We start from the raw sequence: 18,129 nt of genomic DNA, 5'->3' as shown, positions 1-18,129 counted from the left end.
ATATTACATTGGCTAAATAAATACTTACTTATGTAGGCCTAACTTCACGACGTACGACGCAAACGTGACGTTATTCACCAGAGCCGATCTCAAATCAGTTAATTCCCCAGGCTTCAGATTCTCAATGTTCTCGAAAATGTGGGAGGTTATTAGGAAATCCAAGATGGCGTCGCCGAGAAACTCGAGCCGTTCGTACGAACGCGTCAGACGATTGCGTATGTAAGATGGATGTGACAGGGCCTGTAACAATTAGTCACGTCTTTATCCCTTATGTGGTTGACAGAGCCAACAATCTCGAAAGGACTGGAAGGCCACGTTTAGCTGTATGGCTAAATAATGACTTTGAAATAATGACAGGACTAGCTCATCGCTTAAAGATTTTGATTTACGATATCCATGGGAATGAGATAGGAGTGTCAACGTCGAAATCCAATATGAAAAACGTACTATACGTAAAATTAATATATATGGAACAAAAGTTAACACTTGTGTTATGTCATATGGCATCTTACTTAACAATACTATATTCTATCTTTAATAAAAAATTGTATTAATGTACGCCCAATACCTCAGCCAATCGGAAAACGTGATGTTTTGAATCGTGAATGACCGAGTATCGAACAATGGTTGTGATGTTCTTATGGATAGAAATTTACATTGAAAATTTCAATTACCTCCAACAAAAACGACGTGTCCTGAAATTTATATTTCATTATACGTTCGATATCATCAGCGCAGTTGTTCAACAAAAAGTTGATTTCATCAGGCGTCGCCTTTCCCTCGCTTTGAACTGTGGGCACTCTCTTGTGTAATAGTTCCACGAATTTATCCTGAAAGTGAGTAAAAATTAATTTGCAGGATAAAAAAAATGTTATAAAATTTAAAGCCTTTGCTTTTTACAGCCTACTTAAAAAAAGTATTATTTTATTAACCACCTAAAATATTGGAAAGATTTTTTCATTTCAAAAGATCTAATGAACGTTCAAGAGATTTCGATATTCGAAGGTACGATTTTGAAGATTCGGTGGTCGATTGATGAGATCACAGATTAATTTGCGTGATGCTCATGGAAAAACTGGTTAAAATCTTACTTCGGTCATGTCCAGTGACCTTTTTGAGTTATGTACATTAGTTTTTGAGCTTGCCAATGAAATAACGGTGAGGGTAAACCTCTTGTGGAAACCTGCACATTCAGGCCATTATGGGTTAGATGCGAAGGTTACAAAGGTCAGATGGGAGTCGTTTTGTGCAAAAATCATACTTATCCAATCCAGGATAACCATTCTTTTTTATTTAAATTTAATTCAATTAATACATACATACATATGGTCACGTCTATATCCCTTGTGGGGTAGTCTTGAAAAGACTGACAGGCCACGCTCAGCTGTTTGGCTTAATGATTGAATTGAGATTCAAATAGTGACAGGTTGCTAGCCCATCGCCTAAAAAAAGAATCTCATGTTTGTAAGTCTATCCCTTAGTCGCCTTATACGAGATCCATGGAAACGAGATGGAGTGGTCCTATTCTTTTTTGTACTGGTGCCGGGAACCACACGTCATTAATTTAATAATTAATATATTTTTTTAATCTCCTTATCCGATATATTACCTCCGGGGGTAGGACCTTGAACCATTCCAAAACTTTGACGGCAGCCAAGATACCGCCATCCAGCAAATATGTACCAATGAGCGCTTCCACGCAATCTGCCACTGACTAGAAATGAAATAAATCTTTAAAAATAAAAATACAATAAGTGAATAAGTTAAGCTGGTCATCACAATATTACATTGTGCTTTTTTTATGTAAGAGCGGAGTCTCGTAACACAGGCTTGTACGATTAAATAAGGAGATTTCAAACGTGTCCTCCTTGTTTTATAGGTTTTAAATAATAATAATGTTGTTTTAAATAAGAAATTGACAAGCTTTGGTAGATGAAACATTCATCTTTTGTAATAGATTTTTATATATAAATATATATATTTTCACGGCGCTATCCCTTGCGGGATAGACAGAGCCAAGTCTTGAAAAGACTGAAAGGCCACGCTCAGCTGTACGGCCTTAATGATGGAATTGAAATCACCAATCACCTACAAGAAGAAGTCCTAAGTTTATTAGCTTTTCCCTAAGTCTCCTTTCACGACATCATAGGAAAGATACGAAGTGGTCCTATTCTTAAGTGCCGGACACCACGCGACACGGCTAAGATTTTAAATGTGGGTAAAATAAAGTTTAATTAACTTTCATTTAGGAAAAAAAGCAACATGTTTACCTTGTCAGCGACTGCCTGGGCGCGCACGTAACATTGCATCGAGTTCAGTACGTGTCCCAAAGGCTCTTTTTCGGCAATTCCATCGTAATTCTCATGTTTGGTGTCCGCGATCAGCAAACTATTATCGGATAATTCTCCCGTTAGGATCTCGCCACGAGAAAAGTTCATGCCGATGAGGAATGCTGGCCGGATCTGAGAAAGATAAAGATGCATATTATGTCAACTTCAACATACATACATACCGACATATGATCACGTCTATATCCCTTGCGGGGAAGACAGAGCTGACAGTCTTGAAAAGACTGAGAGGCCACGTTCAGCTATTTGGCTTGATGATATAATAAAGATTCAAATAGTGACAGATTGCTAGCCCATCGCCTATTAGAAGAATCCCAAGTTTATCAGCCTACATATTTAGCCGAAATAATGTGTTTTCTACCGTCTAGTAAAAAGCCGCACATAAGTAGTCTTTCGTACATGAGTAACGACAGTTTTCTGACTATGATGAACTTCATGCATTCATACATACTCGTACATACATATAATCACGTCTATACCTCTTGCGGGAAGGCAGAGCCAACAGTCCCGAAAAAAAATATGTTTATTGAGAAAAACAATGATGGGTCAGCTGTTTGGCTTAATTATAAAATTTAAATTCGAATAGTGACAATCTAGCCCATCGCCTAACAGAAGAATCCCAAGCCTTTTTAGCCTATCCCTTAGAATCCTCTAGAAATAAGCATTTTCATGCAATTTTTGCAAACCACTATAATAACATACAGTGCCCATACCACCTTGTTTTCATCTTAATAGCTTCCATATTAGGAGAAAAGCAGTGATAACACAGCCCTCATAAAGATCTACATACGCATTAATATAGACTTGTTGAAAAATTGGCCGTAGGCAATGTATAACAACATATTTAAAATTAAAAGTACCCTCAAAAATTATAATAGCGATGTTAGGCAAGATTAGAAATAATAGCTCGTTGTATTGAGAAAGACAGTATACGTCCACCTACAATAAACAACAAATAAAAAATCGGATAGATATTCATTCACGCATTAGTTTTCCTTCAATTTATGAGATAATTCGTTCCCCTGAGGAATTTAAAAATAATATTAACATACTTATGTCTTGAGGGCTTATGCCAAATTTAATGAAAACCAGTCATGAAATTTGGCATAAGTTTGGCTTAACTTTATAACAAACTTTAAAAACAAAAATTTGTTCAAGGAATATAGACGTGTTGTATGTAACAACACGTCTATATACCTTGCGGGGTCGACAGAGCCAACAGTCTTGAAAAACCTGATAGGCTACGTTGTTTGGAATGGAATGTTAGAATTGAGAATTAGTGACGGGTTGTTAGCCCATCCCCTAAATGAAGAATCCCAAGTTTATAACCCTTTAGTGCCCTTTAACAACATCTATGTATATCTATCTCTAGACATACCAGTTAGGGCTGTGCATTGTCTGTCAGTCATTCACTCAGTAACGAAAGAATTTTATATTGAGTAGTTTATGGATATATGAATAGTATAGATTAAAGGCTTTATCACTTTGAAATCTGCGCGAACGAGGCAGCGTCTGATCTAAACACTATGTAAGGAAAGTCTACAAAAACTGTTTTGACACGTATCATATCAACGTGTAACACATTAATCTTATCAGATTATGTACCTATATCTGTGCTATCCTACCAGCTGATTATTAGAATGATAAAAATTATTAATTATTAGTGTGTAAGGAGTCACAAAACAAATTAAAAAATAAACAGAATTAGGAATCGTAAAAAGGGAATAGGCACATTCATCTAATGTAGTATAACATGTAATGGTTGACTGGTAGATAACGCTTCTAGAAATGAGTCCACCAATTGTGCTATACATTTGTATTTTGTACAATTAAGTTTAAATAAATAAAAAAAAACATATGATACTTGCTACTTCTACGATCACATATTGGTTAGGTTCCCTGCAATGGTGTCGATAAACACATCAAATGATTGTGGGTAGAAATGAAAAATATTGCTTCCGAGTCATCGTTGGCCAAGGTCTTAGCCCCCGACTAAAAACGATGTTAAACATTGAAGTGTTAAAGGATTTTTTAAAATGATTTTTGCAACACTGATAAGTATCAGTAGTTTGACGAAATGACAGCCTTAATATTATACCTAAATGTGAAAGGCTTAATATTATAAATTTGTTTGTCAGTCTTACATAAAAAGCACTGAACCGATTTCTATAAAATCTGTTTGATTGTTACCTCTTCACAGTTAAACCACTGAACCGCGCATACGTGTAGTCTGGACTTCGGAGAAGAACATTGGATATTTTCATACCGATAAAAACTATAGTTCCCGTGGAATTCGCGAAAAACCTGTTTTCTTTTGTAGGTGGCGCTAAATTAGCGCATGCGAAGCTGCGAGTATTTTGCGGTAGAAGCTATTTTGCATAAATAAAGCGTGGAGTGGAAAGAGAAACATAAGGAACTTTTCCGTCGCGTGCGAAAACTAGTATTTTGTATTTCAGAGAATGTAAAGTTTAAGCTTATTGTTATTTTCTTAATTAAGATGTTATTAATTAAATACTTAAATATTTTCTGTCCTGAAGTATTTGTTTATTTATTATTATCACCATGTCTAGTAGATTAAGGGATACTTTATGACTTTATATAATAATTGAATATACTAGTCACTTTCCGAGTGGGTCTCAACCGTTATCTGCAGATCCAAACCAAAAATTCATATCAGATAATTTAACAACCACTCTATACTCGAAGCATTACTATAAAAGCCGTTGTCATGAACTTGTATACACATTTCAATGACAAAACATTCTAAATATACTCCATAAATATGAGTACGTTATAGTTTATACTTTAATAATAGGCGTACCGTAATAGACATTACTAGCTTAGAAGCACCTTCGATTTTATTTTAAGTTTTAGCAATGTCGAGGTCGTATTATGACCCATCAACGCGCAGCAAGGGCTACAAAATAAAAGGTAAACAGAAGAATAGGAACGTATACAAAAGTAGTTATAAAACTAAAACGAGCTTTTATGCGTGAAAGAGTATATTATGATAGTACGTGAGGGGTATGCCGTGTGGTTCCCGGCACCAATAAAAAAAATAAAGAATAGGGTCACTCGCATCTCGTTCCCATGGAAATCGTAAATGGCGACTAAGGGATAGGCCTATAAACTTGTGACTCTTCTGTAAGGCGATGGGCTAGCAACCAGTTACTATTTGAATCTCAATTCTATCATTAAACCAAACAGCTGAACGTGGCTAGAAACGTAGTAGAAAAAAAAGGTAGATTTTTTTAAGCTAGCTCCAGTACATGTCAAGTGGGGTATTTTTTTCTCCACTGACCCATCGTGTTGGCTATCGTTGAAATAGGTATTTTAAAAATATTTTGAGATTTTTAATTACACCATTTCTGGATCCAGTTCTAAAGACAATACATCTATCTGCTCAACGGTTATAAAATTATAACAAGTTTTACAATTATGTACCTAATTAAATAGAAGCGCGCTTACGGCCGCATAACACGTTCTTTAGTTACCATACCTACGTCATATATGAGCTAGTTTTTAAATATTTGGCATTCTCAACTATAGATCCCTACAATGCGCGTGAGCCGACACGCACATGACCGTTTTTTTTCTTTAGGCGCTGTTCTAGCAAACTGTCACTATACCTGAATTTAAATTCTATCATTAAGATATCCAGCTTAAGGTGGTCATGAATTTTGTGACAATTTTCTTACACTTCTCTACTTCATAAGGTATAAGCGTGTCATATGTGTGTCATACCTACACGACAAGTAAGTCAAGCTTACTTTTTCTTTAATTTAAAGTCTCATTATGCACCCTGAAATACAAAATTCATGACTTCGGTGCCTCATTATAGTGCACGTAACGATAAGAAACACTAAGCTGTAGAAATACCAAAAAAGTGTCACTTGTGTGATCTCTATATTTTATTGTATGGTTTTTGGGATACAAGTTCAGTGAATGCGCTCAGTGCCTCAGTTGAGTGGCATGTGCTGACGTTTCCGCATCCTACCTCCGTAAAATATTATTAGTGACCAAACATCGACAACTTTAAACAATTATTATTCAATTAGGAATTGCCCATCAAAATGGTAATTTTTATTTGTATTTCTGAATTTGTGTGTTTGATAATTTTTATAAGGTAGAGATGTGTGTATTAAATTACTTTATTTTGAGTTAAATCGCGAAATATATTCATAAAAAATATTATATGTAAAAATATATTCGGTATACTTACGAGTACTTGAGACTTGTAAGTTACAAGCTCAAGTTTTTTTTTAATTATGAAGATATAAAACTATAGTTATAAAATACCTACAAAAAGAAGTACTTAATACAAAACTAAAACAAATAAATTTTGGTAGGTGAATAGTTCTGTAGTTTTTGTCAAATTATAAAAAAAATTATATAATTCGAAAAAATAATTTTTCATATAAATACTACCCACTAAATAAGTGAGTTAATCCACCGCGGCCAAATGATCAAGGAATCTGATATTTTTACGAGAATATTTTTAACTACCTGTTACATTAACAATAATGATTGGGGCATGTTCCTTCTAAACCATGTAAAACACCGCTTTGGGACTTAAAGCTTACCGATATGATAGCTTTATTAGTCGTGATAAAAGTAAAGATTAATAGAGTCAATCTAATTTCGTATTGTAGATGTTGTAGGAGGCGCTTAAAGGACATGGTATCTTCACTAATGAAAATAAAACAATTATACATTTTACTAAGTAATTATTATAAAGGCAATGTGGCGACAGTGTTCTTAACATTAGAACTCTGAACCCCTTGCGATTTTCGAGTTTATTCTATTTAGTAAATTGTAAAGTAATGATGATAATTAAAATTCTACAAGACTTAAATTTATTAAATTCTTGTTAAAGTTCTAGAAGGCAGAATACCATAATAAAAATTACTTTCACCGTCAAAAACTTATATACAATTATTGTAAACTAGCTGTGCCTGCGACTTCGTCCGCGTGGAATAGTTATTTTGGGCATCATTGAACCCCTAAAGGATGCTCCTTCCCCGTTTTTTTCACATTTTCCATTATTTCTTCGCTCCTTATAGTTGCACCTAGACGTTTTATAGCCTAAAGCTTTCCTCGATAAATGGTCTATTCAACGCAATAATCTTTCAAATCGAACCAGTAGTTCTTGAGATTAGCACATTCAAACAAACAAACAAACTCTTCAGTTTTATAATATTAGTAAAGATAAATCTAAGTGATTATTTAAACTAAAAAAAAATATTCTAATAGAATTATAACCAGAAATATGTACCTACAACTTACAAAAGAAAAAGAAATGAAAATAAAGTTAAAACGCCTGTGCAATACTATCTTGCCGTCGTCGGGTCTTCCCATACTTTTACCCTTAGGGAGTCGGAGTAGATTGGTCAGGGCTTTTGGCCCTCTTCAATGGCATCATCGCTGCCTACGACTGTAGGCAGGTCGATGGGGCGGCCGTGACGGCCTGGGTCTTCACGTCTTCATACACTGGGAGTTGCCATCGGCGGCGGCGTCGTCACTGGTCGACGACGTCTGCCGCAAGGCAGCGAGGGGAGAGTTTCAACCGACGGCCCGGAGGACGGGCGTGGAGCGGCGCAATGCCGCGCAGGTGGCTGTGTGATGACGCGTCCGCCCTCTCGAATATCTACGTTCTCTCACTTCAGGTCCCTGAGGATCGTCGAGTTCCTCACGTAGCGCGGGGCTCCGAAGACTGCTCTGAGACTTTGGTTCTCTTGGGCTCTGAGTCTTCTCCTGTTGGTCTCAGAGCAGAATGGGTACCACGCCGGGGCCGCGTACGTGTGGCGGGATCTGACGTATGTTCCGTAGATCCCGAGCTTCGTCCTCAGGGGGAGGCTGGAGGAGAGCACTTCGTGAAGTCTCCACCTGGCCGCCTTGGTCATGAAGCTTGCGCTCGCCTCCTGCCCCTTTTATACCCTGCCGCCGCGAGCCGCGTCGAGCGCGGCAACCGTTACGCAAAAATAATCCTTATAGCATGATTCAGTATTTACGCGCGATGGCTTGTTAGGGTATTATTTTATTTCATGTATAAATTTGGTGTTTCTATACCGATTTCGATGATTCTTTTTTTATTGAATAGGTACTTATATAAATTTTTAAGAATTACGAATGAGTGTGAGTGTTATTGGTATTATAAACATCAGAGTAAAGAAATATAATCAGAAATCTCCGAACTGCTAAGCTATTAGGAATTACACGTGTTATTGTGAGTCAACCATAAGAGATAGACTTATGCTGTCTTGGGATATTTTTTTAATAATTTAATGTAGAATATTTCCGTTATACATGGTTTCGCTGTATCTTTAACCATTAAGGCTGCAAACGCGACGGAAGCTTAAAAAATCAAGTAACTTCTCCCGTTTTCCCAACATTTCCTTTCACTGCTCTGCTCCTAGTGATTGTAGCGTAATGAAAAGTATACTATAACCTGCTCAGGAGTATGAAGAATAACTGTACCAAGTTTCGTTAAAATCCGTCAAGTAGTTTTTGTTTCTATAAAGAACATACAGACAGACAGACAGACAGACAGACAGACAGACAGACAGACAGACAAAAATTTTACTGATTGCATTTTTGGCTTCAGTATCGATCACTTATCACCCCCTGATAGTTATTTTGAAAATCTATTCCATGTACAGAATTGACCTCTCTACAGATTTATTATAAGTATAGATATAGATATTGTATCAATATAGGTTTTATCCTTAGTTCTAGATTAAATTGATTTCATGAAGATAACGTTTGAAGAGATAACAAACAAACAAAAAACAAATATATTTCGAACAATAAATCGATTAGAAATGTTTTAGATTTATTTTCAATATATTGTTAATAATAACGTAATATTTAGATTTAAACTAATTTGTGTCATGTTAATACATATTTATATCAGCTTGCATTAAGGGAGTGATGAATGGCGATGAAGCGAAAGAAGTATATAGTGTGATGTAGTATCTGCTTCTCCGAGAGTCTCCAAAAGGCGTAACTTAATGGTTATAATTACATAATTTGCAGATATACAAACTGCTCTCACTGATAGTGGGGGTGGCTGCTATCATGTCAGGGGTGTTTCTCCTGTACTTGACACAAAGGACGCAAGAAAAACCATCGACTATAAACCGTAATAAGTGGTGGGGCATTGGTTCGAAGCCGCGGCAACAGGATACATTTGTCAAAGAATTCAACATAGACTTTAGCGACACAGTAAGTTTTTTCAATTGTATAGATTCGATTTGCTAATGCCAATGCAAAAATAATCAAAGGGCTTGTATCAACAAACATAAAACGTTCCTGCTCTAACGGGGCAGACAAAGTCAACAGTCACCGTGTCTCTCTTTTAACTTCGAATGTCTTTAACATTCGAAGTAACTGTCTGTAACTGTCTCTCTTTTAACTTCAAATGTCTTTAACATTCGAAGTTAAAAGAGAGACAGTTATGTTTGTGCATAAGAGAAACATGTTCTTCGAGTTTGGTGACTGTTTACTTTGTCTGCCCCGTTAGAGCAGGAACGTTTTATGTTTGTTGATACAAGCCCTTTGATTTATTTTTGCAACTCCAGGTACGAAAAACATACAAACTAGGCATAGAGTAGTGTGTTTTGATTTAATTGGAATGAATTTTATATTTCTGTTTGATTTTCCTTACATTTTTTGCAACACTTTACAAAAACAACTCGGACTGCAAAAATATAATGGCAGAAGTCATTAACTTACATGAGATTACAGAACTCCACACACAACTTTGCGGTATTTTTTTAAGTGTATTTATGTGATCTCTTCTAATGATACACAAATTTTTATAAACCACAGATACAGAATAATTACTTTCGTACAAACAAGCCCTAGGTCAGATCCATACGGTTAAATTTATGAGTATTTTGGGCATCTATTTTTACAGTCATATGAAAAAATCACATCTTTGCATCACTACTCATCAGCCCACATCACAAAAATTAACTAGTAATTAATTAATAATTTTAATATCAGCTGTCCTAGTTCATAAGTGAAAGGAATTTTTAATTCTAAACATTATGTTGTACATTCTAAGTGTTTGCGAAAAAAACGTACAAGGTACGGTGTTTTCCTCACTCTCACTTTTTATGATATTCAATTAATTATACTTTCCTTTCGTTTGTAATTGTAACTATTAACGATAGTCGAAATAAGTTTTCTTTGACAAGGTGAGCACGGAACACAGAAATCTCTGTATTTTGTAAAGGTGAAGTTGAATTAATATAAATGTTATATAAGGCGGAAGAAGGTTATTTTCACGCGACACATTTATGAAAAAAAAAACATATCAATGCATATTTACATTACAACGGTGTCATTGAGTCACACATCCCACTGTCCTCGTTTCTTTTATATCGTGAAAAGTAAAAACGGCAAAAAAATCTTATCATTGCAGTTGGTCAATGACTTGAAGCAGCGGTTACGCAATCGACGGCCATTCACAAAGCCTCTATCGGGTATTCAATCAGAATACGGTATGAACACAAAGTATTTAGAAAAAATTATAACCTACTGGTTGGAGCGATACGACTTCAAACAAAGGGCGGAGATGCTAAACAGTTTTTCCCACTACAAGACTAGAATACAAGGGTTGGACTTGCATTTCATCTGGGAGAAACCTGTTGTAAAGGATCCTAGAATAAAAGTTCTACCACTACTGATGTTGCACGGCTGGCCTAGCTCATCTAAGGAGTTTGTTAAAGTTATACCGTATCTCACGACGCAAAGAGAGGGATACGACTTCGTGTTTGAGGTCGTCGCCGCAGATCTGCCAGGATTCGGATATTCAGAGGTATTTTTTTTACTGCTACTCAGTATTTTTAATTAATTATTAAAAAAATATTTGTAACGAATAAGCTCAAAAAAATGTGGTTAGGTAATGATTAATAAAAGCAAAACTAAACTAGCTCTTAAGGAGTACTAACTACTTCTATTTCTATTAATATCCATGGCTCGGGAAAAAATCTTGTTTAGTTCAAACATAAAAATCAGATTCCTTTAAAGTTGAAACAAACAATTATATGTCAAATAAAAATTACGGGAAACCACTAGTGCTACCAACAATACGATACGATTTCTATAGCGATCTTGCACGTGCTGGTTAGTAAGGTCATGCAAAAACTAAGAGGTAATGTGACATATTCGACAGTCGGACTATTTCCATTATACGAAGTCCTTCCCATCGAATACTAGCTAGGGAGCATGAATAACTTAAGCTTTACACGTGTTGTTTTTATCCACGCGGGTGAAGCCATTAGTACTGGCAGGCTGTTATATAAAAATGGGTTTCTCATGAATTTGATTGGCTGAAAATTGCCTTCCAAATTTATCAAGAATATTTATGGAGTATGACGATGCAGAGAAAGAAAGCTGGAGTGAAAATAGTCGGATGTTTTTTTTCATTCGATGATACATGGACCAAGTGAATGATGCAAGAAAAGAGGAGTGGATCAGTAGGGCTAGAAAATATTTGGAGTGATAGTTAACTATTTATCATAACTCAATCTTTGTGTGTCGCCAGTTGTTCCCTACGCTACTGTCCTTTGGAATCTTTGCTAAAGATACCTCCTATATTTACATACTTTATTTCTTTTTTATAATTAAATTTCAGGGTACAAAAAAGCCGGGCCTGAACCCAGTACAGATAGGTATAATGATGAGGAATCTAATGAAAAGGCTGGGTTTCGAAAAGTTCTATGTACAAGCAGGAGATTGGGGCTCGCAGTGTGCTACACATATGGCTACTTTATACCCCGATGAAGTTTTAGGGTAAATATTAAACTCTAAAAGAATTCAAGATAAATATTCCTTCCTAGAAATCCAATTTGTCAGAGGCATAAGCAAATTAGCCAAAAAATAATCATATCATCTCTACTTTAATTCAATTTATTAAAAACCCAGTTATTTCTTTTTAAAGGACAATGAAACTGTGTAAGTTATAATAAATATTTACTTATTTTTTTTTCAGATTCCATACAAATATGCCAATATCCTCTAGACGGATAACCTTGGCAAAGATTCTAATAGGTAGCATATTTCCCGGACTGGTGGTGGAAGCGAAATATAAGGACAGGATTTATCCTTTGGGAAAACTTTTAAAATACATAATTAGAGAGGGTGGATATTTTCTCATTCAAGCTACTAAACCGGACACTATCGGTGAGTAACAAGTTACAATATTTAATGCATTACAATAATTTATAATAAAATATAAAATGATTATAGAGGTGATTGAATACAATAAATATTGATGTCGACAAAGCTTACTGTGTAAGTGTGTTTATGGAGTATAGGGTATGATTTAACTGGTAATAAGCCTAAAAGTAGGTAAATTTTCTTATCGCCCAATATAACATACAAATATACATATACCACGTCTATATCCCTTTCGGGGTAGAAAGAGCCAACAGTCTTGAAAAGCCTAAAAGGCCACGCTCATGCTATATGTGTCAATGATGGAATCGAGATTCAAATAGTGACAGGTTGCTAGCTTTTCGCCCAAAAAAGAATTCAAAGTTTATAAGCCTTACCCTTATTCGCCTTTTAAGACATCCATGGGAAAGATATGGAATTCTAAAGTGCCGGGAACCTCACGGTACCCAATAAAAACATACATTATTACATCAAATCTTTACAATTGCAACGATCTCTGCATATTTCTTTCATATTAATAGGTAACTCTCGTCACGCAAGCTAAGTCTCGAATAAATTAAAAAATTAAAAATTCCAATTTAAAGTTAAGTTTCCAGTTTAAATTTGTTATTTGTGGGTATGGCAAAAGAAGCACGAAAGCAGAATAAATGCAGTGAAAATTACAGCGTTAAGGAGTATGATGGGTGTGAAATTGAGTGACCGGATAAGAAACAGCGTGATAAGGGAATGTTGTGATGTGAAAGAAGATGTAGTTGTTAAGATGGTTTGGTCATGTGGAGAGGATGAATGAAAGCAGGTTGACTAAGCAGATATACAAGGAGAATGTGGAGAGAAAGGTCGGAGTGGGAAGGCCTAGACGAACGTATCAATCAAATTAAGGACGTCCTGGTAAAAGGTCAGGTCAAGAGTTCTCGAAACCGCCGAGCTTGCATGAAGAGAGTTATGAATGTGGATGAAGCGAAAGAAGTATGCAGAGATCGTGGCAAGTGGAAAGATGTAGTCTCTGCATATCCCTCCGGCATGTATGCATGTTGATGTATGTGAGATGTATGTATGTTTAAATTTGTCTATGTATTTCAGGCGTAGCCCTAACAGATTCGCCGGCCGGTCTAGCCGCTTACATCATCGAGAAGATGGGCATGTGCTGCAACCGAGACCAAATAAACACACCTCATTCGGGTATAGAGAATTTGAACATAGACGATGTACTGGACACGATTACTATTACTTGGATGAACAACTGTATTGTAACCTCCAGTAGGATTTACTACGAGGCCATGAATTCAGACGAGGTCTATATTGTTCATGAGTAAGTTTCAATTTACGATTACACGCAAAACAATCACTGTCAAATTAGTGTAGGTACGACACATTTATTAGATACTCATAAAAACTCAATTTATGAATTTAGACTGTTTACTAGTGACGACTACAAGTTTATTTTAGTCGTAAAAATAAATAAAATTTGTGCAGTTAACCCCAAAACCCTTAATTATTTGAAGAGCTATAAGAACTTTTTTAAGTCTGTCCAAGGATACCCTCACTTCATATTGTAAAGTCCACACCCCCATCCCCCCACATTTTCTCTGTCTGTATGTATGCGCTAATCTCGGATAGTTGTGGACAAATTTTTGTTCCTGTGTTCCTGTTTGAAATGTCGGAGAGAGGGTTTTCTGAGAAGGTTTATAAATATAAACGTGCTAAGCCGTGAAGGGTCGCTAGTTTCTATTAAAACAAAAATTAACAACTTGAATACTAAGAACTATTTCTTTCATTTATTTCAGAATGCAAACGCAAGTCCCTACAGCAGTGGTCAACTACAAGTACGAGGTGTTATATCAATCGGATAGCATGCTTCGGGACAAGTTCATCAATTTGGTGAGATCCACTACGCACGACATCGGGGGCCATTTTGCGGCGCTACATACACCACAGTTATTCGTAGAAGATTTGTTTGCGTCAGGTCGGGCATTTTTGAACTTTCACGCTCAGCGCGCTCAACAGAAAAGGCGATTTTTATTTTAAGTAATCGAAAAAAATCTGAGTCGTCTGACATTAATTGATAGGGAAACACAATACCTTAGCATAATAGCCGATGGAAACATTTTACTTATTTCGCCGATATTTTCATTCTAAGACTGTTTTCTTACAAGTACCATTTATTTTTTAATGCATATAGCTCGGCGTAGATTTTCGAGTTAAAATACTGTAAATAACACAGGTTTAAACGAGCACGTACAATCGCCAGCAGTGTAACTTGACCATTGTATGGTTATGACTTAATAAACAGATAGTCAGGTTTCTCCGCAGTCGACTGTACCTTTCTATGAGTTTCGACTGCGTTCCAACAGTGGTCACGGCATAACTGGTTCTCTTAGTGTTGTGATCCGTCAACTAATTAGCGGAATAATCTTCCGGTATGTTTCCTCTCCAACTAGCCTCACAAAACACTAAACTAACCACGTTCCTATTCTATAACGTCGTTGTCGACTCCCTATGCTGTAGGTTACCCGACATTCCACCAAACCGGTGTTGTACTTATTCTATTAGGTACTGGACTTCAAGCCGCCTCTAGTTTAAGTTCTTTCTCGCGACTGAAATCGTTGTGTTCTTCTTGATTTCAAACTCTTTTCTCAAGTCTTGGAAAGAAATGGCATTCGATTGAAAGAACTTGCACATTATCAAAATATATATTAGTTCTATAAACTTAATTCATGATTAAAGTAGGCGCTTTGCAATTGCCGGTTTGTTGAATCAGCGGGTTTTCACTGAGGCGATATGTTTCTCGACCATTTCATCTATACTTCGCTTCGTTTGGCCTACATAGGAAACCCTGAAAAGCAGCCGAACCGTTGACAAAAGGAAGGTATGTGCGCGTAAGATCCGGTGTTAATTTACAATATTTATAATACAACGCGAAATATTTAAAAGTATATTGAAAAAAGATTGGGAATACTTTAATATTAACTTGAAATTTTTTACACAATTCTTTTAATTATTTGATAGCATACTTAATTAGTATGAAATCTTAAATTTCAAAAAAAGTGTTTTGATGTTATTTTTTTATCTGAACTAGACTGAAAGTGTATTTGAACATTAGAATATAAATATTCGTTGAAATAAATGTATCAGCTAATAAAGCCATCCAGACGGCTTGATTGATAGTATTTTAAGATTAAGATAATCACGCATTTATTATTACAAGGTCTTGTAACCTTTGGCTGTGTCAAATTGATATTTTTTTTTTATAAAAAAGTGTGTAAGTGGTAAAATATGTTTGACAATGTAACTTTCTGCGTTACGCATAATTAACTATAAGACCACTTTTGATATTCATCTTAGCGACTAATAATATTTTAAACACTGTTTTCTCTCTCTTATTAATCTTAGGTTTGCGATAATCCTAGAAAAATCAATATACTGTCACTTAACGTGACGTATATTCTGCAATAATTACACTATTATCTTTCGTTTTATGTAAGGTAATATGTGGTAATGAATTTTAACAACATTTACCGAATATACTCGCAATGAAAGGTGCATAGCAGTGTTAAAATTTTATTAGTACTATAACACGGTATGATGAGAGGACGGATGTAGATTACTTTAAAGTAATGAATTGATCAAATAAGTTTAATAGGGACTTAATTTTTTTAAGTTACCATAATAATGTATAGGTATATTTTTGAAAAGCATGGTAAAAAATACAGCTCTTTTCATGAGTAGTTTAATGAATGGCAGTAAACTAAATTATTTGTATTAAATATACTACCTTTAATTATAATAATATAGTTCGATATTGTTGTTAAAAGCTTTTAAGTAATTAAAACTAAGCTTTAAGGAATTATTTGCTGTACTAAGATAATACTCGCTGTATTTTTTATCAACATGCTATAATTATTAAATTACTATTAATTATGGAATAATGAATTTGCCTAAATGTGATCAACAGTCATTAATTTTAATAATCAAACGTTTGTAATCAAATGATTAAATACCTTGTTTTATTTACATACATACATTTGGTCACGTCTAAATACCTTGCGAGGTAGACAGAGCCAATAGTCTTGAAAAGACTGAATGACCACGTTCAGCTATTTGGCTTAATGATAGAATTGAGATTCAAATATTGACAGGTTGCTAGCCCATCGCCTAAAAGAAGGATCCCAAGTTTGTAAGCTTATCCCTTAGTCGCCTTTTACGACATCCATGGGAAAGAGATGGAGTGGTCCTATTCTTTTTTGTATTGGTGCCGGGAATCACACGGCACACACTATTTGATAAATAATTTGAAATAAACACATAAATGTAGCCAGTACCGCATTAAGGGGATATGGCAAGGTTAAAGTAGGTACAACAAAGAGCTACGGTATGTATAAAAAGAAAATAGCCCGGGACAAATCCGCATTAATTTTAGGAAAGTTAAGCGCTTTTTACTTTATTCAAAAGCTGCTGGCAAATTTTCATATTTAGAATAAGACAGCAAAAAGCAGGGTTATGATTTTAACCTGTTTATTTGCATGTACATATGTATGTGGGTGTGGATGTTCATCTATTCTCTCATAACTTCTAAACTGGTTATCATAACAAAGTAAAGGGCTAAAAGTCATGTGGGGATTAAATGAAGAACTATCTTAGTACATTTCACGAGAGAGCGTCGGTGGTCGAATCGGTAAGGTGCTCGGTTTAAATGCTTGATGCGCGAAACTGCAGAGGTACGAATCCCATCTAATGACTACGAGTATTTTCAAAGTTATTTGTGTACATTAGTTTGAATACTAACCGATGCTCTTACGGCAAGGGAGGAAACCTGCACATTCAAGCAACTGGATGTTTAACCATGATCGATGTAATACGGGTTAGGTTTCCCTGCAATGGTCGGAGGTCAGATGGGAGTCGCTTCGAGTAATAACCTGATTCGCCCAATTCAGGATCCATGGTCAAACGGGCTCCCATACAGATTGATGATGCAACCAAGACTCAAGCCAGGAGGAAGCAGTATCTTAGTACATTTCAAATATGTAGATACAATTAGCTGCTGCTTACGGCTTTGCTTGCAACCACTTGATAATTGCAAGAATTTATAAAATCACTTTTGAACTAGTTAGGTATCATAATTTAGATAGTTTTGAATACTTGAACCTTAACTGCTATTTTAGGTCTGCTCTGCATAATAAGTATACTTAACAAGAATTCACATAACTCTGGAATAAGTTCAATAAAAATAAAGTTTAAGAACTAAAACCCCGACAACTAAAAACTCTCTAAAAAGAACGAAACAAGAAAATAGTCTCCGCTGAAAATATTCTGTACATACGAGTAACATTGAAAATTGTCGACAAGTATAAAGTATAATAAACAACTTACTTACGTATTATACATATTGATAGAGATGTTTAAAAAGGATAGATTCGGTATACAACCACGGCTATCCTTTAAAGTTAAACATCTATATATATAAAACTCTTCCGTTACTGAGTGACTGACTGACAGACAACGCACAGTCGAAACTACTGGTCGTAGACAGCTGAAATTTGGAATGTAGGTTCCTTGGGATATGTAGGGGAGCACTAAGAAAGGATTTTTGGAAATTCAA

General features: G+C 35.6%; 2 protein-coding genes across 4 annotated transcripts in view; one reads left to right on the top strand and one right to left on the bottom strand.

Moving 5' to 3' along the window:
• The window catches only part of LOC106136242 (endoribonuclease Dicer), a 55,786-nt gene that overhangs the window by 6,738 nt on the left and 30,919 nt on the right, over nucleotides 1–18,129 (bottom strand). For all 3 annotated transcript variants that reach the window (XM_060945569.1, XM_013336733.2, XM_060945570.1), the window contains exons 28-31: nucleotides 2,271–2,462; nucleotides 1,610–1,714; nucleotides 675–830; nucleotides 29–240 (exon numbers count right to left, since the gene is read on the bottom strand). In XM_060945569.1, the coding sequence (XP_060801552.1) occupies nucleotides 29–240; nucleotides 675–830; nucleotides 1,610–1,714; nucleotides 2,271–2,462 (665 nt within the window). The remainder of the gene's footprint in view (nucleotides 1–28; nucleotides 241–674; nucleotides 831–1,609; nucleotides 1,715–2,270; nucleotides 2,463–18,129) is intronic.
• On the top strand, nucleotides 6,290–15,779 carry LOC106136253 (juvenile hormone epoxide hydrolase). The gene is made up of 7 exons (XM_013336744.2): nucleotides 6,290–6,424; nucleotides 9,384–9,572; nucleotides 10,777–11,172; nucleotides 11,992–12,149; nucleotides 12,349–12,539; nucleotides 13,614–13,842; nucleotides 14,318–15,779. The coding sequence occupies exons 1-7, from the start codon at nucleotides 6,422–6,424 to the stop codon at nucleotides 14,556–14,558; spliced, it is 1,407 nt and encodes a 468-aa protein (XP_013192198.1). The 5' UTR covers nucleotides 6,290–6,421; the 3' UTR covers nucleotides 14,559–15,779.

This window comes from Amyelois transitella, chromosome 8, assembly GCF_032362555.1.
Source record: "Amyelois transitella isolate CPQ chromosome 8, ilAmyTran1.1, whole genome shotgun sequence".
Lineage (NCBI taxonomy): Eukaryota > Metazoa > Arthropoda > Insecta > Lepidoptera > Pyralidae > Amyelois > Amyelois transitella.
This window is presented reverse-complemented; position numbering and strand designations above follow the sequence as displayed.